Raw genomic sequence first — 25,235 nt, forward strand, 5'->3', positions numbered from 1 at the left:
TAACCCACCATCAGTACAAGCACTGCAATCATTGTGAGACCTTATGGTTGAAAGATGTGTTGATGATTCTTTAATTGAAAGAAACAAACCCAAATAACAACTGCCTGGTACTATAACTTTTCTTCTTAGAAGGATCTGGGTATACATATCATGAGAGCAACTTTAAGGCAGCCCTGAGTGCATTGCATCTCCTTGGTATGAATTCTTTCTTCCATATGGCTCGTGGAACCAGTACTTCTGATAGCTGTTAAGCCACATATACTGATAGTAAAGGATCTGGCAGTTTAAGGAGACTTATGAATATGCACCTTTGCAAGCTTTTTTTCTGTGGTTCTTGATTCAGGAATATCAAGAAACTTAGTGGAATCTGAATGCATTGAAACATTTTGGTTGCAAGACACTAGTCTTTCTCTCCTTCAGTTTACAACTTCTTTTCTTGGCCTGTTTAGTAATGATGCTGAGTTTCTTTCGACGAACGCTGGGGCGCCGGTCTATGCGCAAACATGCAGAGAAGGAGCGGCTGAGAGAGGCACAGCGAGCTGCAACTCATATCCCTGCTGCTGGAGATGCAAAATCCATAATTACATGCCGAGTCTCTTTACTGGATGGGACTGATGTCAGTGTGGACTTACCGGTATGAGACATAGTTTCTTTTCTCAACATAGTTTACTCATGTTTGAAAGAGTAATTGTGTGGGACTTCTTTGACATCTCTAGATAGGGTAATGTGTGAATGATAATAGTGGGCAACCATACAGAAACTATGAACTGGTCCTGAAAGGTGAAAAGGTTATTCACAGGAGCTGATGACAGGCCATGAAATCAGATATTTTAAAAGTCTTATTTCTATTTAGGGTGACAAATTCCAGAATGGTAGCCACCTTTGTTTGTTACATATGTGCCCGTTTAAAGATTAACACATGACATGTGAGCTTTCGTAGATTAGCTTCTACTCAAGCACCATAAATCTGTCAGTGTTTAAGATGCCACTGGGCTTTTTGTTAGTCTAGACCAAGATACCAGATAATTGGATAACTTTAATAACTTCGTCATTTTCATTATATTGTTTGTATGTGTGACTAGCAGCTAATAAAACAAGAGTTTACTGAATTTTAATGTTACCGTGCCAATTTTAAACTTCGGTTATTATGAATTGTTTTCATTGTTGTGAAATCTGAGCTTTGAGTTTGGAACCTTGAATATAGGAATTCAGATTTTGTGGAGGTCAGTTTTTGAATGTTGTCTTATAAGCTGCTGATTAATTTTCATTTCATGTTTGTAAGTCAAAATTGCAAATTGGTATTTCAGTTGGCTCTTTATCCACTCCATCTTTACTTTTGCAGTTGAAACTGCCTCCCATCTCCTGCTGTTTCCCCCACAGCTAGATGTTATCAGACTAGATAGGCAATGTCTAGAAATGGTTTTGGGAGCTGTTGAATACGTAATTGAAGTAGCAAGCAGTATGAGCTGTGTTGAAGGAGGCAGCTGTGAGGCTACACTTAAGGCTAATGGACTTTATTAACTCTCAAAGTACAGACTTCTCTTTTGAGGCAAGGTGCTCAAGTGTTTATTCACTCCCTTAAACCAGTTATTAGCTGCATTTCTCTCTTGAGCTCAAGGCGGCTTACAACATAGATACAACATTATAAAAACATAATAAAAAGGGCTATTAAACCCATATCACAGTTTAAAAACTCCAAATAGGACTAGCAGTAGTAAAAGCTGAATAAATCAAAACACAGTCCTAAAAAAAACTGTCTTCAACTGTCTCATGAAGATCAACTATGAGGGGCCAGGCGCACCTCCCTGGGGAGGTTGTTCCCTAATTGTGGGTCTGTTATGGAAAAGGCCCTCTCTCATGTGCTCACCAAGCAAGTGTATTTAATTGATGGGTTGGTAGGTTGGTAAATGGCGGTGGCTGAGTTGCAGACATTCCTATTATCTGGACCCATTTTAGTCTGGTTTCACAACCAATTTTGGATTGAAACTTCTTTGGTTTCCATATTAATAATCACTTGGAGAAAAAGTGGCATGTATCCTTATTGATTTTTCCATACCTCTCAGCTGCTTTTGAAACCATTCTCTGTATTATCCTTCTAGATCATCAGTTTGTAATGAGAGTTGGAAGCACTGGCACTTTATCCCTTATCCATTGAACAGATTCCAGAAGATGATACTAAGCGATTTAAACAGTTTTCTTGGTTCTCCACTGAGGCTTCAGGCGTCTTGAGCAGTGGGTTATTTTCCTTGTTCCATCCGGGGAAGGCAGGACTAAAATCTAACTTCCTGTCTTCCTGGCGGGAAAATAGCCTGCAGAAGCCCAGTTTCCTTCTGCTTTCTTGAGGGGGAAACAGGATCTTGGCACAGCTCCGTGCTTCAGTTAGAGCAGGAAGAATCTGATATTCTTATTCTCGTTTGTTCTATCTTCTATTTCGATTCTGTTTTTTCCTATTCTTCATTGTTACCGGCCTACCCTCACCATCCCTTCCTTTTGTGTGTAAATTCTTTCTTTCCTGTGAGGGACTTAGTGAGACCCGGGAGAATCCAAGAAGGCGGACGCCATCTCGACCCGGGAAGACGATTTATTGTCGGTAGAGGATTACCGACTAGGTTTAGTTCAGGTGGCCCGCCACGAGCCCGATTGCCCCAACGGCCGCAATAGTGAGCCCTTAGGGGAGAGCGCTGTGGAGATCGCGCTGGAGAGCGCGGAGAGAGAGACGCGGCTCGTGGCGCCAAAAAAGGCGCGAAAAGCCGCGACTACAAAGATTGGAGCGGGGAAAAAGAGGCGCGGCTCTAAAGCGACCGGTCTCAAAGCGAGAGCTGGGAAGAAGTCTCCTGCCTACTCGGCAACCTCCGTGAACGCAACTAACAATGCCCTCTCGGCTGCAGCACCCGATGTCTCCCGACCTGGAGTTGGTAACGTACTTCCCCCCCTTCTGAATTGGCGGGACAGCACGTTTTCTCCCAGCAGGAGGCAGACGATTTGGTGAACTATCCGCTGCAGAGGCAGTGGCAGGCTTTTCAAGCTTTCCAACTTAGGATCCCCCCCTTTCCATGGACGGGGCCCACAGGGACAGGGCCCATAGGGTCTCCCTCTACTTCTCTTTCCCATTCCCGGAGTACTAGAGATGGGGAGTCTGCCCTAAATCACGCCATGGCTCCAACGCCTGTTCAGCCCCAGGCGTCTACCTCATCTCAGTGGCCAACTAAAGCTGCACTGAAATCAAAGGGATTGAATGCTCAGACTAGTCAATTGGATTCTTCCATTTCCTTAGATTCAGATCAAGAGAGGGAGGAAGGAGAATTTGACTCAGGGGACAAGTCTTCTCAGTCAGATGATCAGCCTACCAGACTGTTTAATGGGGAAGATTATCAGGGATTGTTAGCTAAAGCTATTCTAGCCTTAGATTTAAATGAAGAGTCTGATTCCTCAGAGGAACCTAAACCCAAGTTAAAACAAGGGGTCAAGGAGTGTTTTCCTAGAAAGAAAGCTTCCAATAACTTGGTTCCCTTTCCTGAACTCTTTGTAAGAGCAGTCAGTGATGAGTGGGAGAATCCTTCATCCAGCAAACAAGTGCCTCCTACTATTAAAAAACTGTACAGCTTGGCACCACATGCCATGACCATGCTTAAAGTGCCCCTTGTAGATGCCCCAGTGGCAGATCTACAAAATCCTGGGTTGGTTCAGGAGGATGGCGTAGGCACCCTGCGCGACCAACTAGACAGAAAGTCGGACTCTCTGGCTAGAAAGGTGCATGAGTCCTCTGCACTTGCAATTCAGGCCAATGCAACCATGTCCATTTTTGCTGGGGCCTCATACTTGTGGACCAAAAAACTCATTCAGTTGGTACCTGAGGATAACCACAGGGTTATTGGAGGATTGGAGAAAGTCTTAAGCGCGGTCAGCCTAATGGCCGACGCCTCACTAGATTCAATCTCATTCACAGCTCGATCCATGGCCTCCGTCACAGCCTTGAGAAGAGCCCTGTGGCTTAGAGCCTGGCCAGCAGACTTCAGGGCCAAAACTACCCTTATGGCTTACCCCGTTCAAGGGGATAAGTTATTTGGGGGGAAATTAGACAAAATTCTTATTGAAACCAAAGACAAAAAACATGTCATGCCCAAACAACTTCGCAAGGAACAGAGATCGTTTAGTTACACCCAGTCCTTTCGGCCCTCTTCCAAGTACCGGACTGATTACAAGAGAGGATCCTGGAATACCTCCCGGCCCTTTCGAAGGGGCGGTAGGTTCCAAAGACCTCAAAACACCACCAGAAACCAGGGATACAACGACAAGGGTGACAAGTTCACAAAATCCAATGCCCAGTGACGTCTATCCCACCCACAGGGATCGGGGGGAGGCTGCATTTTTTTCTGACCAGATGGTTAGCCTCCAACCCAGACAACTGGGTTTCCAGAATCATATCAGAGGGTTACCTTCTGGAGTTCACCTGCCACCAACGCGACAGATTCATTCTTTCCCCCACTTCTCTCAAGAGGGAGAAGCGCATCAGAACACTCAGGGCCATACAACAGCTGCAGAACATCAAGGCCATAGAACAGGTTCCCGTTCACGAAATGCACCAGGGGGTTTACTCCATATTTTTCACCGTCCCGAAGAAAAATGGGGTCTGGAGGGCCATCCTGGACCTCAAGTACGTAAACAGGAGGATGACAAAAAAGCATTTCAGGATGGAAACTTTACGTTCCATCGTGGAGTCATTACGCCCCAATACTTTCATGACGGCGGTAGATTTGACCGAGGCCTATCTGCATGTGCCCATTCACCCGCGGCACAAACGATTCCTCCGTTTTGAAATTGGCCCATGTCATTTTCAGTTCAGGGAGCTTCCCTTCGGCCTGGCTTCCGCCCCGAGGGTTTTTACAAAGATCCTCGTGACGGTCATGGCGGCTCTCAGACAGGAAGGGATCCAGGTACATCTGTACCTGGACGACAGCCTGATCTGTGCTCAATCCAGGGAGCAATCCATCCAGCATACTACAACAGTAGTGCAGGTACTCCAGGACCATGGTTACATAATCAGTTTCAAAAAGAGTTCCTTAATACCTTCTCGCTCCCTAGTACACCTGGGAGTTCGGATAGATTCTCAGGCAAATTCCCTTTCCTTACCCCCGGAGCGAATTTGCAAAATTGTCACCTTAGCATCCTCCGTAATCAAGTCGAGATCAGCACGTCTAATGAGGTTAGCAAAGCTCTTAGGACTCATGATCTCATGCATTGCAGTGGCTCGGTTCCACTCGAGACCTCTCCAGTGGCTTTTAAGAATCTTGAATGCACTTACCTCCGCTCCCTTTGAGCCTCTCGACTCAGTTCCTTTAAAATTCCTTCGCATGAAGGTTTTGTTTTTGGTGGCCATCACCTCGGCCAGACGGGTATCGGAAATTAGGGCATTATCCATCAGAGAAGGTCTCTGTGTGTTTCATAAGGGTAAAGTGGTTTTGAGACCAGACCCGACGTTCCGTCCCAAAGTAAACTTTCCATTTCACAAATTGCAGGAAATCTATTTATCTTCTTTTTGCCCAAGACCTTCTTGTTCTAGGGAGCGCACCTGGCATTCTCTGGATCTTAGGAGGGCGATCCGTACCTTTATCCGTAGAACGGCGGAGTTTAGGAAGACTGACTATATGTTTATACGCATCAACAACCCCACCAGGGGTAAACAAATGTCAGTGGCTGCAATTAGTTACACCCTTAAACATTGCATTATTGAAGCCTACAGGGCTAGTGGGAACCCTGTTCCGGTTGGCATCACAGCCCACTCCTTACGTAGTGCAGCCACAACGGCTGCTTTTAACAGACAAGCACCATTAGAAGAGATTTGTAGGGCCGCAACATGGTCTACAATCTCTACCTTCATCAGATCAACTCTTGGTCTTCTGCACAGGCGTCCTTCGGACGAAGGGTATTGCAGCAGGTAGTGCAAGAAGGTTCGTAACCCGCCCAGTTGGGAGCTCTTGAAGGTCCCACTTCTCAAGACGCCTGAAGCCTCAGTGGAGAACGGAGCCTTGATTACTTACCGTGAAGGCTCCTTCTCTCCTGAGGCGGAAGGCGTCTTGCCCACCCTGATCATACTCTGAGCACTAATATCGAACCTTCAATATATGATAAATTCCTTAGACAACCACAAGGCAGATGCCTTGCATACCTGGAGCGAGCTAGAACCCGTAGTTTCCTCTACTGTCTGTTGTCATTCTGATTGTTGTTCTTGCTGTTACCCATTGGTAATGTTATAGGGAAAAGTCTCTTTGCCTGTTTGTGCCTTCTGCAGCCTTATTACAGAAAGACAAACCTCTTAATAGAAATCAATAAGTAATAGGACAATCCAAAATAGGAAAATTCTATGAATTCTATACATTTCCATATGTTCTATATGGCCTATAAGTGAAAGGCCATTATAGTGGAAGCCACTAGCTGAAGAAGGAACCTGATTTCCCTCTTGTCACGAAAGTGACCCATTCTTCCGTGAGGCTCTGTTGACCCTGGGAAGATTTTTAGAGTGAACAGCAGACTGCTTATGGAAGTAGAAGCCTAGGAAAGATCCACTCCAACAAAACCATTATGATGAAATTTTATTTTTTTGTTCCTCACCAAGTTTACTCCAGAGACATATGAAATGTCCCACGCTTTCCATTTTAGCTTTGATAATTCAAGGCAGGTGCGCCCTCCCCTTCTCATTCCTCTTTTTTGAATAGCATTCTCATTTATGCACATCCAGTACTCACACAGATCAATCTTTTGGTAGGAGCATGGTGATTGTCTTTGAAGTTACCCGCACTACAAGTTATGAATTTGTTCTTGATTTTCTGGCTTCCAAATTAACCAGTGCAAGGTCATTCATGACTGATGAAGACTCATACATCAAAACAGGAACGTAGCCAGCATCCTGTCCTTTGTTATGTGCTCTTCCCCAGCTTGTAAACTGTTTTACAGAATTGCCATATTGAAATTGTACACAATCTCTGTATTGATATTGTTATTTGTTATATTTGGCTTGTAAATCTTTTGATAATGTTTCTGATAGTTGCCATTTTGACTTCTGGATATATTATGATTTAACCTTGTATTTTTGTAATCATAATAATTTTTTTGTATTATCTATCACATTTTGCAATTTTTGAATGATATCTATATACCTTTTGGTATTTGGAGGCAGGAACAAAACACATGAGTTCTGAGTTTTCTTCCATAAAACTGGCTAGGGATCACCCGTTTTTCTTTGGAGCTATTCCCCTTAGGGAAGGACACTCAATTCACTTCCCTCACACAGGATCCTTCTTGATTCTACACAACTGTGTTCTTCTTACTCCAGCTGCCGGCCACTGACTGTCACCTTCTAACTGTCAGTTTCCAACTGTCATTTCCCAACTGCCTCTCTCAACTGCCAACCATAGAATTCTGTTTGAACCCCCTGTCAATCAAGGGTTCCATGACTGGGTCAACACATCAGTATTCAGCTGTCCATGACAACCATCTGTGAATTTTTCTATTAGATCCATCCCATTTATTGTTGCAGTTTTGTCATATTTTTATTTAAGCTCCCTTTCAGGCATTTTGTAACGGAAAGATCAGTGTTACTTCTTTGGAGTCTTTCATTTCACAGAACTCTAATTTTGGCACACAGAAATTAGAATATCAGAAAAGATGTCAGGTCAAATCTACTGGTTCTACCTCTTCCTGTAGCTCACTTTGCCCACCAGGGTTTTGTTCATGGGGGTCAGCAGCATTGGGGGCAAAATGGAGATCACTGGGGAGAATCAACAGTGGCATTTCATCCTTGAAACTGTGATTTGATACATACCTTTGTTTCTTTTGACCTCACTTTTCCAAGCCATCAGTTCCCTTGTGGCTTCTTGGTTGTGTTGGTATTTCTGTTAGCTGTTATCTCTGATCAGTAGCTTCTAAGAGTAGACCAATAATTTTTTTTCATAGATTAGTTGCCTGTACATTCGTTCATTCATTCAATTTCTTGCCTGCCCTCCCCGGCCAAGGCCAGGCTCAGGGCAGGTCACATCATTTAAAATATACATCAACCATAAAAATTTAAAACAATAGCATTTTAACTAAAACCAGGCAACTCTCAAGGTGCATCAATTTCTACTGACTTGACTGAGTAGACAGGGAAGCCACCCCTCAAATGGATTCCAGCATAAAGTACAGAAGGGGGGGAATAGGGAGGCTGCAAAAGTTGTATCCGTGGCTGCCCTCAAGTATAGGCCTGGCGAAATAGCTCTGCCTTACAGGCTCTGCAGAACTGTTTAAGGTCCCACAGGGCCCTGATTTCACCAGACAGAGCATTCCACCAGGCCGGAGCCAGGGCCGAGAAGGCCCTGGCTCTTGTCGAGGACAGCCACACACTCTTAGGGCTGGGGATCACCAGTAGATTATTATCAGCAGATCGTAATGCTCTTTGAGGGGGGGTATACCAGGACAGACGGCCAAAATAAGGTTGTCAAAATAAGCTAATAACAGAGTTCTTTCTACAGTGGCAAACAACAAAGATGTGAACAAATCCCTTAGACAGGTGTTCCATGTTTTTACTGAGTCGTGCAGTTTATCTGGAAATTAACATTCAAAGACTGGAATTCCTAGGCTTTGGGACTAAGGGGTTTAACGCACGACCAATTTGCCTCGCTTTTGTGCCTTAATAGTAGCGAATCTCCGTGGTCCACACGCACGACCGTCCAAGTGCTGCCCATCGGACCCGCCTTAGTCGCGAATTAAGGCAAAAAAAACCGGGTTAAGCAATCCCTGGTTTGTAGCGATCTTTTCAGTGCTAAACCGCTACTTTTTTTTAATTTCGCTACATTACTGGAACGCCGGCGTGCGTCTAATCACATGACTAGCCCACTACTAACCTCCTTTCGTTCAAGGACACGCCCCTTACTGGTCTCCCTCACATAGGCGTAAACTTTGGGGGGGCTCAAGCCCTCGAGCCCCCCTGAACGTGCGAGGGGGGACTGAGCCCCCACCCCAAGGCAAATGGCAGCTGAAGCACAGTCCTGTCCTACCTTCCTTTTGTATAGGCTGACCCGTTTTTTGTCACATTTCCTGGCCGTCCCGTCTTTTTAACTAAAATGCCCATTTTGTCCTGTTTTGAATAAGCCCGGCCAGTTTTGTTGCCTCCCCCTCACCATGCAGCTTTATTTTACACTCGGAAGGAAAAGGCACAACTTTCCAGCTTTGGGTGGAAGCAAAACGCGGTCCGTCAATCTGATCAACGCGTTCCCATCCGCTGTGCTGTTGTGAGCCTCTGAAGCGGCACGCTGAAAAATGCACAAGGCTTTCCTTCCCCTCTCCTCTGGGCTGGCCACCTCGGGATCATCGCAGCTAGTTTCCGGGTGTGGGTGGAAGCAAAGAGGTGAAGTCGGGATGCACTAAAATGAATGACAGGCTAGCCGATTAGAAACAATGGGAGAGGATGCATAGCCTATTGAAGGAGCCTGGATTGCCAATTGCCTTGCATGAGCCCCATTGAAATACATTACAGCACAAACAGAGTTGCAAAGAAAATGTGGAATGGATTTTCCAGTAAGATCTCTAAACCCAGAGCTCTGGGACTGGAATGACAGCCCGTGGGACTAGCACAAGCCATCCTGTCATCCACACCAGCTTCTACTAGTGAGTTCGTTTGCAATGCCTGTAAACCTCTGAGGTATGCTAGCTTCACCAGATTGCCGGTTTTCTAACATCTCAGCAAAAAAATACCCACATCTTTTTTTCAGTAGCACCAACGCACCTCCCTCCCTCTAGTATGCATTCCACTGCCCCACTCCAAAAAGCCATTTTATGCCTGAGAAGATCAATGCTTAACAGGTTGAGACGATGGTATACCGGAACGCTGGTGTTCCAAGAAAAAAAGGGGGAGAATCGCCCTTTGATTGGATTACCCCTCAGCCAATCCTTGGGCGATGTCACTCCCCTGCTATCCCGCACTGCGAATTATCCCACATTATATGGTTGGTTCAAACGCACGGGGAGCCTCCAGCAGCGACTTGTGTCAGACTTAATGTGGGATAGGCTGGCGTCATGCGTTTGATTATCCAGACTTAAATATTGTGGGATTAAAATATTGGGAGATAACAGAGGAGCGAACCAGGAACATTCTGCCCATGCGTTAATCCCCTAAGAGTCCTGAAGGCAGAAATATGACTGAGAATTCCACTGCTGTAATTATACAAAGAATTATTGTATAATGAAAAAGTATGAAGTTTGTGTACTGCTATTTGGATAAGGTGTGGAGAACATTTATTTATTTATTTTATCAAATTTCTGCCTTGCCTTCCCCAGCTGAGGCCAGGTTTAGAGCGGCTTTTCGTGATGTGTTAAAAGTTTGATTAGATTACAGCCAAAGAAGGTTCTCTAGCATTGGTTTGAAGTAAGTTCATTTTTCCTCAAGATGCTTCTCAAACCTTTAATAGAGATCTTGCAGTTGATTTACAGTGCAATCCTACGCAAAGATACTGTAGTCCAAGCCCATTGAAATGAACGGGGTTAAACTACATTAACTCTGCATAGGATGGCACTGTTAAATATCTCCAGTGTGTAGCCCTGCTGTTAATGTTTGTGTGGTTTTATCCCTTGTTTCTTTTTGATTAATGCAGCAATTAGTACCATTGAGATCTTAAAGAATCAGAAGGGAGCCTGCTGTCTCTCAAGAGGATAAACGTCTGGTCTGTTTTATGAGTGAAGTAGTTAAACACCCCAAAGATAATGATTTACAATAAAGTATTAACTGCTTCTCCTTTGCAGTGGTTCCAACAGGCAAAACACTATTTAAAGAGAAGGATAAGTTATTTTTATAGTTTGGTTCTACTAAAGAGAAATCTATTGCATGGAATGGATATGTCTTGTATTTTTACATCATGTTCTTCAGATTTCTGGTGTCCCTCAGTGTGTTAGTACATGTTACTAAATAAAAATAACTACTGAATTTTAATTCTGTCCTCAGATTACCTCAGTCTAAGGCTGGCCTCAAAGTACAGATGGCTGGTGGACTTATAATTCTCCCAGTTTCTTACCCATGTTGGCCATAGGTCAAATGCTTCCTTCCCCCCTTCTCAAAATACAGTTTTCCCCCATGTACCTAGGCACCAACTTTAATGGAGGTTGACACTAATGAGTGTTCCCATGTAACTGTGTTCAAGGTTTCCCATGTAACTGTGTTCAAGGGTTGGAGGATTTGATAGGAGTGGGAGCGGGGACTGGAGAAGTGAATGTACAGATTACATAATTAGGGTCAAGAGACCAACAGCATTATCTTAGCACCCTTCCTCTTTAGGGGCATTACTAATCAAACAGGCTATTGGTCACATGGCCCTCAGGAATTAGATGAAGTTAGTAAAAACACTTGTAGGTATGAGACTCTAAATTAAGGATCTTTTAAAAAATGATTGCATAAATGTCCCTAATTTGATGAAATTCCACCAGGGCTATGAAATTATCTGTATTCTGCAGTACACTTCCAATTTCTCTGTTTCACATTAGAGTGCAGTTTGTGCTTTCTTGTTTTTAATATCTCTGGAATGTTTGGTATGGGGGGAATAGAAGCAGAAGTAACTATACTGAGAATTATTGCTTTGGGGCATTTATAATTTTCCACGACTCGGTGATACAAGTCCAATTTTTCCTGAGTCTAACTAGGCATTTTCCCAAGACCTTTGTCCCATTTAGATGGGCACTTGTGAGATTAGAATGTGAAATAGCTGTTGCTACTGTTTTCTCTGAATGCATGCTCTGTGTTGGGAACTGGGCTTCTTGTCATGAAAGAGGGTTTCACAGCAAACCCCCTGAAGGATCTGCCATTACAATGTGATTTCTGGATAGTTCATAGACATGCTAGTTTATTTGGGAGTAGAAGAGAGACTGGTTTAGTAATATTCATATTTCAGGAAGCATTAGTCATTGGTGGGTTTAGATACTCTTGTTGAGCCCTTGCACAAGGATGAACATGCAGAGCTAGAACATAAGAACTGCTGTGTAGGATCAGGCCAACGGTCCATTTTAATCCAGCATCCTCTTTGACAACCAGGTGCCCATGACCCACCAGAAGCCCCAAGAAGGTCAATAAGCAGAGCGTGTAGGCCAAACCCTCCCCCAGTGGTTGCTCCCTAGCACTTGTATAAAGCTAGTGGCTCTGATTCAGCGGCGACTGTCTGGGGATTCTGACTGCTGCTCCTACCCACCTTTCCCTTACCCTCCTCAGAGCAGCTATTTACTGTCCCAGGTGTCTTGAAACACAGCATGACAAGCCATGCATATCTGATAGAGCTTCCTGAACTCCTGAGTGTTGGTAAAGCCCTGTTGGATGTGTCATTCTGTGTTTCAAGATACCTGAGGAATGGGGTTGCCAACCTCCAGGTGGTAGCTGGAGATCTCCTGCTATTACAACTGATCTCCAGCCGATAGAGATCAGTTCACCTGGAGAAAATGGCCGCTTTGGCATTTGAACTCCGTGTCATCGAAGTCCCTCCCCTCCCCAAACCCCTCCCTCCTTGGGCTCCACCCCAAAAACCTCCCGCCAGTGGCAGAGAGGGACCTGGCAACCCTACTGAGGAATAAGGCAGAAAAGAGTATTGGCTGCTCTGGGGAGGTGTGGGTGGGTGGGCATGAGGGAGTGAAGGTCCAGGCCACGTTCTAAAAACACTTGGTGGGCACTATGGCGCTCATGGGCACCATGTTGGGGACCACTGGTATAGTGAAACACTGGTTGTTGTTTGGAACCTGCCAAAGGTGTGGCTGGAGAGAGGACAGTTTTGAGCAGAGAGGCAGCAGACATGGGAAAAGGTTAACTTTACCCCTTTCTCCTAAAGCTGTATTTCTTTTTCTAGGCATTGGCATGTAAAATGTAATTTGGCCTTAATATAAACAGGTTCGCAATCATCAAGGGATTTTGGGGAAGGAGGGAGCTAAAAGTATTACTTTTAGTGTTAATATTTTTTAATTGTTAGATTCAGTGAACTTAATCTTTTGTTAGTTTTATACAGACTTCTAAGAACAGACAATGAACACAAGAATTTCTTGTATGGTGCAAAACAGCAAGGTCCTGGGGGTTCTTAACAGACCTTGTGTTCGCCTTAATTGTATTATGAATCTTAAAAAAAACTCCTAGAGAAAGGGGATGGAAATGCTCACTATGCACTTTATCAATATAAAAATCATTTGATCGAAACCCTTGGCTGTTCCTGAATGTGAACAATTTGATTTGGCATTCTGAATAATGAAAAATTTCTGGTCACAACTGAGACCCTGTAAACATAAGAACTTACTGAAAAACTGTTTGAAAAGCGCTTTCCCATTTCCTCATCAATTTGACTTTTGTGTTTACATGTCTTAAGGGTGTTTTAGACAACCTCTTTGGCAACCAAGATCATGCTGACTTTGGGGGGGGGGATTGCCCACTTACATTCCAGCTTCTAAGTGATTAGAATGGCTAGAAATACCTCACCTCTCTATATTGCTATATCCAAGGCAGCTTAAAAGCTGAAACAGTGATATACTGAAAATCAATAAAATATTTAAAACAGCAGTAGAATAAATGACTGAAGAAGTCACATTAAAAATTACATAAAATCAAGTACCGGTACAATAAAGTCATAATGGTTTCTTGGCCTTTCCTGATCTTGAAAGTGAAACAAGTACTTTTTCTAGCCTTGTATCCCCTTTCTATACCATGACTGACTTTCTGCTAGCCTAACTAAAAGGAGCAGAGGTTTTCAAGTAATTTTAGAATAGCATTGGCATATGACAGACCTAAAATGCATCACATTTAGCATATCAGGCATTGCTTGAGTAGTAGCACCCATAAGTCTGTCTTACTTCGCTTCCCAGAACAGCTTTTCTGATACTGATAGTTCTGTAGCAACAGATAAGACTAATGTCTGGAGAACGTGGGGTGTTTCGCTAAAATACTTCAGTAGAATGCTTGCAAAATTTGCCCTAAAAATAAGCTTAATCAGCTACTAATCTGTCTCTTACCAATACAAGTTCTTTTTGTAATTTCAGAAAAAAGCCAAAGGACAGCATCTGTTCGAGCAGATCATGTACCATCTGGACCTCATTGAAAATGACTACTTTGGACTACGGTTCATGGACTCTGCGCAAGTGGCAGTGAGTGATGAGGAATTTTTTTTACGGTAGTAAATACCCAAAACCATAGTATCATCATCATCATTTTATTTGCAGTCATAGACCATCAAACTGAATAATATAAAGTAAAAGAAGTACAAAATACAATTAAAATTTAGATGCTTAATGGGGGGAATGCAGAGGTACATAGCTAATTAATATCAAGTAGAACGAAAGCAGTATATTATTAAAATTGGAATGCTTAATAATAGCAGAGGTTTGGTAAAATAAGTCTATCAGAAAGCACATACATTAGGTATATAGATAAATACAGTACACAGAATACATATTCCCAATTTGCTTGGCTACTGTATAGCCTTAAGCGATCTTTGCCTTATTTTCATTGCTAACCAAGCAAATCTGGCCATGCTAGCAGATAGGTTAACTATTGTGTCCGATAGGAGGAGCGCTAGACGTTGTTTTCTCAGAGATCTGGGGCAGTCCACTAATAATGGAATCAATGGACCTGTGCGGATATGATCATATAAATTACACTCAAATAGCACATGTTCAGTAGTTTCAAGAGCATCCTGTTTGCATATGCATCTACGTGCTTCTAATGGGCGTTTATTATATATCCCATCTATGAACTTGGAAGGCAGGGCGTTATACCCGAAGAAGCATAAAGGCTCTGCGATATTCAGGATTTGTAATATTGGACAGATATAACATGGTCCTACTCCTGATAAGCAGATCCTTTCTAAAGAGAGGATTCAGAATCTTATTTAGGTCATGGTGCCTGTCTACCTCAGCTACTCTGTTCTTAAGAAGCTCCTTTGCCTTCTCATAGGTCATTGTTAAAAGAAATTGACAGGAAAGCCCATAATAGCCCAACTTCTTATTGAGTGCTGTTTGCCAGGACGTGAATGAATCTGTTAGTATCAGGGTTATTAGCCCCTTTTTTTGATATTGCAGTTTCAACCAAAACATAAATGTGATGACCCAAAGTCTGGCCTGAACTGTGATCATCCCAGATTCAATTCTTAGTGCCGCGTTTGAAATAATATTCGTCGCCTGGAAAAAATTTCTTAGAAATTTAGCCTGCACCTTTTCTGAGATGGTCAAAACCATAGTAGTTTGTGAATGTATAGTGTCTCCTGTCACTTTCAAAAGTAGTCTTTCATTACTGCTTGGTGCCAATCTTAGTACTGTGTTCTTATAGCCGTGTAGCAATGATGACTTGTTCATGTTGCAGATATAACTTCAGCAGACTCTTTCAGTCTCAGACTATATGTACAAGTATTTGTTTTATTAGTGGATTGCCTGAGATTTTAAAAATTGCATGTTGCTTTAGGCATTGTGTGGTAGAAAAACATTAATAAAGTATATGAATAAGATTCCAGAGCTGTCTGCTGCTTCTTGAGCCCAGACAGTGTACCATCATAGAAGTATCCCATAGGATAAGTGCTTTATCTGCTGCTGCTTGTTAGGTTGGATATAGTGTTCTAGTGTCAGCTAAGACACCTTTCCCTGTTATCTCTATTGTCAAAACATGCACGCTCCCTTCTCCTGTCATTTCATGCATTCTTTCATGATCTGTCCATTCATGTAGCCCTTTTTCAGTGGTAAAGAAACTGGGAGCGGGGGTAGGGAATCGTAAAACCTGACACTCGCATCTTGTGGCATTTTAACTAGTAATGTATAGTGTTTGAGAGACCTCACCAGATATCTCAGTACATTTTGCACACACACCCCAAGCCATGTGTTGGAACTTCAAATAACATATAATGTCATTCTGATATCGCGGTCTTCAGTATTGTGTTAGTCTGTTTTGTGTTTTTGTCAACATCTGCTGCTGCTTGGTAGGGGGCTAAAAGCATGTTAGCATGTTAAGGGACTAAAAATAGCATTCATATTTGAAATGTAAAACTATGTCTTAAACTTGCAGACCTAAATTCAGTCTTGTAACTAAGTGTGCAATCCTGAAGGGGGGTGGAGCCACACAACTGTCGTGACCCCTATGCCAGCATCCGTGTTGCTTGTGCCATGCAAACTAGCACACACACTGGCATCCAGGGGGTGTTCCTGGGAGCGGAGCTGCCTCTATACCGCTTCCTAAGCCCTCTCAGGCTGGGAATACCCCCTCTGCCCCTACTCGAGTTTACATCACCAAAAATGGTGGCTTAGCCCTGTAGAATGCTATGGAGCAGTTCAATGGGGCTTGCAGGTAAGGGCAGAATCTTTGCTTCAGTGGGGGGGGGTGGAATCCGCTCTGGAGGTGGCACGGCCTAAAAACGCCCCCCCCCCCCAAGGAATGGGCTGTAATAAGAGAGAGAACTGCATTACAAATAGAGAATGTTGAACACAAGAGTTAAATTAAAAGGTCTCATTTTGGGGTTTTTGGCAAAAGTGATATGAGTTCTCGATAAAATGTTTTAGCTGTACTATACTGAAGTGATTACTTGTACCTTATCTTAAATTCCTGCTTCATTTATGCATTTAAGTGCGTATAATTATCCTGTTATTTGACTGGACATGGAATTACTTTTAATTAAATTAATTAATTAGAACATTTTATGCACACTCGAGGAAACCTGCTCAAGGAAGCTTACAAAAGGAAACATAATACAAAAACAGTTAAAGCCCAGGCTCAGTTTATCATCTTAAAGACACTGAAAAAGTATAACTTAAATAACATCAACTCACTCTGTAAACGTAGTTTTCAGTTATTGCAAAACAAGGTTACAGAGCGTTCAGATTTCCTTGAAATTATTACTTCCCGCTTTACCATCCCAGATGACATGCTCTGGCCCACAGGGAATAATTTAGACCTATGGGAATGGATTTACAAGGAAGATGCTGTAATTGATAGCCATCTAATTGCCCAAACAAAATCAGTCCAGTGGTATAAAATGATAAAAAAGATCATCTCAGATCTTCTTATCTGGTAGATACAACAACTTATAGCCTTAGAGCAGCTCTCACATCACTGTGATTTCAAACTATGCCCATGGAGCTTCTTGCCAGTCGTTTTTCAAAAAAAAAACTGGGCTCAAAGTATCTGTGTGGTAGCTCAGATCTACTCCATTACTTCCTGCCCTGCCCTCTGTACATCAAGCCTCAGAATAAGTTCCTGGCAAATATTCTTTCTACTTTCCACTTATTATCTGATGCCGATAAATTAATTATCTTGCTTTCCGATATTGACCCTTTTGTTTCCCCAAAAATGGTACTTTATGGCCTTGCGGCCAGGAAAATCAGGACAAAGAAAGCTCTGAGGAAAGGAGCCAGATTGGTGTATTTTAATCTTATGACTTTTAATAGTTTTATATATTTTTAAGTTGTTGTAATATTGTGTTGATTGTAAAGGCACAATAAACACAATTGATCATGCACAATAAACATGATTGACTGACATGACTAATACAAACAAAACATCAGAAGTTATTAATTCAAATCCAACATTAAAGTTCCCAATTTAGATCCTTTGGCTGTTGCTCTTCTTTCTACTAGCACAGCAAGAGATTCTTCCTGTCTCAATTATGTCTTCTTGTGCAACTTGTTCTTATACTCCCGAGGTACTGTAACATGTTAACTTTAGGCATTTTTTTTGTTTCCGTTCTGCTGTAGTAATTAATTTGCAGTCGACAGGGTACTTTTCTCAGTCTAATGTGGGTGCTTTTGCTTTCTTTTAATGGAACAGTGATGTTTGTCAGGTACCAAAAGATTACTGTTAAAAGCTTATTTTCACTTTAATAAGACTTGCTTTGTATCAAGTATCAAGTCAAGTTTATTATATAAAGCTATAGACCGTTACAATCTAAAACAGTATAACAATATAACAAGTTAAAATGTACAGAACCAGAATCATTAAAAAAATACAAAATTAAGAGATTAAAATGCGCCCATTCGGCTCTGTCCAGCTTTACCACCTATCATGATTTGCTTCGCCCTGATTTTCTTGGCTGCCAGGCCATACAGTGGCATTTTTTGGGAAATATGAGTCCATATCTGATAACGAATAGATTAATCTGTCAACATCAGATAACTGTGACGCTGAAAGAATGTTTGCCAAAAACTTGTTCCAGGGCTCAGTGTATAAAGGACAGGGTAGGACATAATGGGGGAGATCTTCTACTGAGCCACCACATAAACAAATGTGTTGAGCCAGAGGTTTTTTTAAAAAACGGCCCGCAAGGAGCTTTGTGGGCATACCGTATATACTCGCATATAAGCTGAGTTTTTCAGCCCAAAAAAGGGCTGAAAAAGCCGAACTCGGCTTATACGCGGGTCAATACGGTAGGGTAGGGGAGGAGGGAGGGGGAAACTTACCGCCATCACCGCCGCCATCGCCGCTGCGCCCGGGAGCCTTCCTCCGGCCGGCAGGGGCCTGGAGGGGCTGGCAGGAGGCCCCTGCCGGCCGCACCGCCGCCGCCCATGCGCCCGGGCGCGTTCTGTTAGCCGGCAGGGACCTTCCTGGGCCGGCAGGAGGCCCCTGCCGGCCGCTCCGCCGCCTCTCAGGCGCCTGGGCGCCTTCCTCCTGCCGGCAGGGGCCTTCCTGGGCCGACAGGAGGCCCCTGCCGGCTGCGCCGCTGCCGCCCACGCGCCCTGGCGCCTTCCTTCAGCCGGCAGGAGCCTTCCTGGGCTGGCAGGAGGCCCCTGCCGGCCGCACCGCCGCCACCCACACGCCCAGGCGCCTTCCTCCGCCGGCAGGGGCCTGGAGGGGCCTCCTGCTGGCCCAGGAAGGCCGCGCCGCCACCGCCGATTCGCCGCGTCTTCCGGTAAGTAGGGGGTTCAGGGGCTCTTCCCCCTCCCCCCCTTGGATGGCACTGGGGTCAGGGTGGGTTGGGGTGGGTCGGGAGGGCCCGGGAGGCCGGCGGGAGGGCAACCTGGGGCAGGGGCCCTGAGCTGTAAAATGGCAGCCACCATTTTAGAGCGCAGCATTGCCGGTAAAGGGAATTTCTTATTGACCCTCGGCTTATACGCGGATCAATAAGAAATTCCGTTTTCTGGCCTCAAATTTGGGGTGTCGGCTTATACTCTGGTCGGCTTATACCCGAGTATATACGGTAGTTTGGAAACAGCAATGTAAGGGCTGCTCTGAGGCTGTATGTTGTAATGTCTGCCAGGTTGGAGGCTCTAAAATGATCTTTTTTTTATCGATATGAACCATGGGGCAAATTTCATATGGGCAGCTAGATGACTGTTGATTAAAGCATCTTCTTTATAGACCCATCCTTGTAGTTCTAAATTGCTTCCTGAGGGCAGGAGCATATAGTCTTGTTTTGTATCAGCGTTAATTAATCTTAGAATTGGGTGCATTTAATACATTTTTTTCTTGGAAAATCATACTGATTCTGGTAATTGTGCCCCTATGCATTAGGATTTACTTCACAATTTATAATGCCTTGTGTTCTGACCCCATTGGCTCTTTTCTCTTATCACTTCTTTTGTCTCTCTACCACTGTATCCTACGTTACTGGTAACTTAGAAGGGTATTGAAAGATAATCTCTTGCAGCACTAATGCCACTGATCCACTGCTGCTTGATTCAGAATATTCCCTTGAATGCATCCATGGTAGATACCTTACAGCCTTTTAAATCGAAGTTAGTTCTATGCTCTCATTATGGCAAACATCATTATGGTACATAGATGTGCAATTAGTTCTATGATTGGAATAGTACTAATGCTTGTTAATATCTGTATTCCAGTGTGTGTTTGTGAGTGTGTGAGAGACAGGAGTTTTTCATTTACTCTGCCATTTTCTGACTTGCATTATATTTCATTAGAGTTCTAAAATTTTGTCTCCACAAACCTCCCTAACTTACAGAGTTTGGAAACTATTGGGCGTCTCCATGTGTAAACACAAAATAGCCAAGGTATTGGTGGGCAGAGCTTGTTCCTTTCTTCCTGTAAACTGATGAAAAAAAAGGAAGGGGGAAATCAATGGGTCTCCACAAGTGGATTGAGGCGATGTGAAGAGCATCTGATGGAATGGTATCCTGTGCCTCTTTATCTTGGCAGTGGGAGAGTTTCTAAGTCAGTGGCTAAAAATCTCTGTGGGTGAAGAGCTGATGCATAAGACTGAAACAAAGTAAATATCAAATAGACGGAAATGCACAGCTGGCAAATTCCTGCACTTAATTGGGTAACTTTAACTGGGGCAGTGTTATAGGCTTTTAAAGTTTTAGCTTGCACTTAACAGTGCTTATTATTCATTTGAATTTCTGAGTTAGATCAAATATTCTGTACCCATTCTCTCCTATCCCATCAATGAGACTTCCTTTCCTGTTTCTCACTAACTCAGAATGGGCTATTCTTATTTCTAATCTAAGGAAGTAAAACTTTGTCTTGTAGCTACATTTGCCAAGTATTCCCTGATCAAGGGTTTGCATAAGCTGAATGATATTTAGATCTTTATTATTTTATGGCTGGGTACTCTTCTTTGAATCTTTTTAAATAATGTGCTTGATGAACACACCCACTGTAAAGCTAGATCACGTTGGGTAGCCATATTAGTCTGTCACTAGCAGTAGAGAAGAACAAGAGTCCAGTAGCACCTTAAAGACTAACAAAATTTCTGGCAGGAAATTATGTTAGTCTTTAAAGTGCTACTGGACTTGCTTTTTTCTACTGTAAATCTACTGAGAGCTTTGACTTTTCATAGAAGTCAAATTTTTTTTTTGCAATTACTGCAATGGTGCTTGCAAACTTGTAGCACTTTATTTGGTAAGCAGGAGAAAGCTTTAGCTATAGTTCCACATGTGGTTTGCAGCTGGAGAGTCGGGGCAAGGAGGCTGGCTACTGGTTTGATGGGGGGAGTGGAAGGATAAAATGGTGCTTTAGAAACTCCAAGTTTTCAGTTGTAATTTAAATTCTTTAAGCCACATAATATATTCTTATTTTATGGTTCTTTTTAAAACGTAATCCTGTATGTTCCCTGCCTCATTTTGTTGAGTTTGATTTAGTAAAGTGGAATAACAATATCCTACGAGGTGCAGTAGGGAAAGAATTATAATATGTGGCAGTTCACTTGGAGCAAAGACGAACAATCAAATGTAATAGAACCATGAGATTAAGTTGCTGTTGTGTCTTCCAAGCTCTGTCTGCAAAACTGTTCCCTCCCTTACATTTGCCATTCGAGATTAAATCTTTCAGGCGGTGGTGGTGTTAGGAACTGAGTTGGACTAAGTGGTATCGTGCCTGTCTGTGGTCTGTTAACTGCCTTCCTCTGGTATGTGGAGGAGGTGAAGGAAAACAGATTGTTTCATCGCCAAACATCCCCTTTGCCTTGCAGCCTGGGAACATCCTTCCTCTCCTCTTTCTGTCATGCCTGTGTAAAGTTTCATAGCACCTTCCATACTCAGACCTGAAGAACATTCTTAGTGAAGGAAATTTGGGGTGGGTGGGGACAGGCTGATGACAGATAATTGTCCAAAGAAGACATGTTTTTGCATAATTTCCTACTGTTGATTGATTGCTTTGTGTGTCCTGAAAAATCATAACCATTTCCTTCCTAAAAAAAGGTCAGGCCACTGAAGTGCATTGTTATGCCTACTTGTTTTAATTCCTGTTTGCTTTTTAAGGTACTGCTTAGTTCTAATGCATATAGAACTTCTGCTCCAAGTACCGTATTTTTCGCTCCATAAGACGCACCTGACCATAAGACGCACCTAGTTTTTAGAGGAGGAAAACAAGAAAAAAAATATTCTGAAACAAATGGTGTACTAAACTATTTAATAAGCTATTAGAATAATATTTCAACCATATAAAGTGAACAACAGCCAACAGTGGCATTAAGAACCATCATCACTGTCATTAACAAATGAAGAGAGACTTTATGGTTCGAGTACTCTTCTAGTCTTCTGTGAACCCCAAGAACTCATCATCGCTAGAGTCAGAATTTAGGAAGCTCAGTTGCTCACAATCACTGTCATCACTTTCGTCGCTATCTTCAAATAAGATATCATCTTCGTGACCGTCCAAAGCATTGCTAGTGCCACATTTTTTGAATGAGTGGGCAACGATTTCCTCCTTCACCGAGTGCCATGATGTTTTCACCCATTCACAAACTTGAGTTATAGTGGGCCTCTTCATTCGTCCAGTAGGTGTCAGATCATGATTACCAGCAGCCATCCATTTGTTCCACTCTTCTCGCATGAAGACCTTAAATGGTTTGTTGAGGGAAACATCGAGAGGTTGCAACTGGCTGGTAAGACCTCCTGGAATTACAGCTAGATGAGTCTTCACTTCTCTAAAGCACTTTTTTTAGTTTCACTAATATGTGCCCTAAACTGGTCTAGTACTAATAAGGCAGGTTTTTTCAGAAGCCCTCCAGGACGTTTGGACCACACTTTTTCAACCCATACTCTCATTCCATTTTCGTCCATCCAGCCTTTCTCATGAACATGTACAACAACTCCTCTTGGAATCACTTCTTTTGGAAATGTTTTCCTTTTGAAAATTAGCATGGGTGGCAATTTGGTGCCATCTGCACAGCAAGACAACACAACTGTGTAATGGGTTTTCTCATGTCCGGAGGTTTTCACTGTGATAATTTTGGCACCTTTCAGATCAACAGTCCTATTAGATGGCACATCAAAGGTTAGCGGGACTTCATCCATATTCCCAATCTGGCCAATTTCAAACCCATATTTCTTCCTAGCATCAATTACAAATTTATGAAAAGACAGAATCTTAGATTCATATTCTTTTGGCATTCTTTACGCAATTCTGGTTTTGGTGCGCATAGCAAGGCCACATCGCTTCATAAATCTGTAGCACCACGATGGTGATCCAGTAAAATCATGAATGCCTTTCTCTAAAGCAATGCGTTTGGCTTCATATATTATCATTTTTGTAGAGACTGAGAGGCCATTATTCCGGTGACGTGTTATCCATTCTTTCATGGCCACGTCTAACTGTGGCCACTTTGCAGCATTTCCACGAAGAGTGTGCTTACTTTTATCTGCTTTTTGCAGCTTATCCTCCTGTTTCCTCCACTCTCATCATTTTTTCAGTTGGAGGTGGCCCAAAATGTCTCTCTGCTGCTCTGTTTCCATGCTCCTTAGCATATTTTACTACCTCTAGTTTAAAAGGAATCTTATATGCTAATCTCTTCTGCTTTATCATCCTTGTATGTGGAATGGGGAAGGTTTTCTGCAAGAAAATACAGTAATGAAGGAACTATATCTCCAATGTTTACCACTGACCGCTGACCATGGTTTTCAATCAGAAAACACACTCTGGTGGCACGAAGAAAACAAAGAAGCCCCTCTTGCTAAAAGGCAGTGTGTGCTTTCTCCGTGAACAACAGACAGCCCTGCGCATCATGGGAAGAATCCCCCCCCCCCGAGGAATGAGCAGCATGGAAATTCCAGGTGCTGTTCCAGATTGACAGAGATGAAATGCCAGATTTCAAAATTCAGAATTTCTAACACAGACAAAATCCTAACTGTTGGAAGACCCGATGGGGGGGAAAGAGAGAGAGAGCGGGTTCAGAGCTCAGAGGTTGTCCTCGTCTACTGCCTGTTTAAAACTAGCAATCGGGCTAATAAATCTCAAAATATTCATAGTGCTTGGCACTTACAGAATGCTCTGAAGAAATGGTCCATGTCTACCATGGAACGGAGTATTGTGAAAGATTCTGGGAAGTATTCTCACATAGTTGTTCCAAGTTAGCTGAGAACTGCGCCCAAAGCCTCCCTGCCACGGCAGGTTGTGGGAGCAGATCATATGGGATGAGCCAACTCTCTTTCAGGAGGTCTCTCCCATTGGAACTGACCTTAACGTTGAGGAATGCTAGATAAGTTTGTAAGAATCCCCAGGGATTCCCCAGAGCACCTGACAAACCTGGAGTGTTTCAAGTGCTTCCTGTACATTCGCTGTCATTTGTGCAACACCCCTGCAAGGTGCGGTGAGCATGTGGGGGGGGGCCAGAGGTGTCCAGGCTAAGATAACAGCAATTTCATAGAATCACAGAGTTGGACGGGATCACCAGGGTCATCTAGTCCAACCCCTTGCACAATGCAGGAAATTCTCAACTACCTCCCCCATACACCCCCAGTGACCCCTACTCCATGCCCAGAAGATGGTTTGTTTAAGGCCTTGTAGTAGGCTTACCATTTTCCCACTGGGGACAGAATAACCCCTAGCTCCTATTGCCCGCTGCCACTGAGCTGGGCAGCAAGAGGAAATGCGTGGAGAAATGTGGGCAATAGAAATGGGGGGGGGGACATCCCCAGCCACCATTCTTTGTGTGTATAATACAGGCAAAATACAGAAATAATAATCTGGGGAAAACCTCCCCCCCAATATTTCTCTTCCCCTTTTCTTTTGCATGCGCCCCATGAAATTCTTGCCAGAGTTTCAGTGATGCCTTCAAAGTTTCCTTTCCTTTCCTTTTATCCCTTAGAAGCTCCTTGATCAATTGATCTTGAGCAGCATATATCTAGTGTTGGAGGGATATAACCTTCAAAGTTTCAGGTTGTTGGCGCTGGCGACCTGCTCTACCTGCACGAAGGGGGGGTGGGTAAGGAGGTGACTTTTCCTTGCACGACCGTCTTCCCCAGCAAAAGCTCTCCTTGCAGGACCGTCTTTCCCCACCACGTGCCCCTCGCTGCGCATTGAGAAACGACCGCCTCCTTCCTGCTCCTCCCAAACCGCCCTTTTTCCACAGCTTGCCTCCCTGAGGCGCCTGCGTGTCACGCCCACCCCCTCCCAGCTGGGTTTTGCCAGCTGGCTGGCGGAATCTTGGCCGGCTCTTGAGGCAACCCGGCCCCGCTGCTCTTGATGGCTAGGAGGGAGGGTCTTGGCAGGCTCCCGGGGCAACCCAGTCCCGTTGCCCTTGGTGGCTGGGGCCATTTATTCATGGAAGGTTTTGCATTGGATTTGTCACTCTATAGATGCACATTTCCCCCATCTGAATTCTCAAAGTTCTGCACGGCGGCTTATTGTTGAGTTTTGAGAATATGGATGGGGGAAAAGTGCATCTAAAGAGTGGCAAATCCAAGGCAAAACTTTCCATGAATAAATGGCCTGGGAGGGAGGGACGGAGGGTCTTGTCCGGCTCCCAGGGCATTCCAGCCCCGCTGCGCTTGGCAGCGAAGAGGGAGGGTCTTGGCCGGCTCCCAGGGCAACCCAGCCCCGT

At 43.7% G+C, this 25,235-nt stretch overlaps 1 protein-coding gene across 1 annotated transcript in view; it reads left to right on the forward strand.

Annotated features, from left to right (window-relative positions):
• The first annotated feature begins 453 nt into the window (after window positions 1-453).
• EPB41L5 (erythrocyte membrane protein band 4.1 like 5) overlaps window positions 454-25,235 on the forward strand; it is a 92,430-nt gene continuing 67,648 nt past the window's right edge. The window contains exons 1-2 of the mRNA XM_056861511.1: window positions 454-634; window positions 14,023-14,127. Coding sequence (XP_056717489.1) covers window positions 455-634; window positions 14,023-14,127 — 285 coding nt within the window. The 5' untranslated portion in view covers window position 454. The remainder of the gene's footprint in view (window positions 635-14,022; window positions 14,128-25,235) is intronic.

The sequence above is a fragment of the Euleptes europaea genome, chromosome 15, assembly GCF_029931775.1.
Source record: "Euleptes europaea isolate rEulEur1 chromosome 15, rEulEur1.hap1, whole genome shotgun sequence".
NCBI lineage: Eukaryota > Metazoa > Chordata > Lepidosauria > Squamata > Sphaerodactylidae > Euleptes > Euleptes europaea.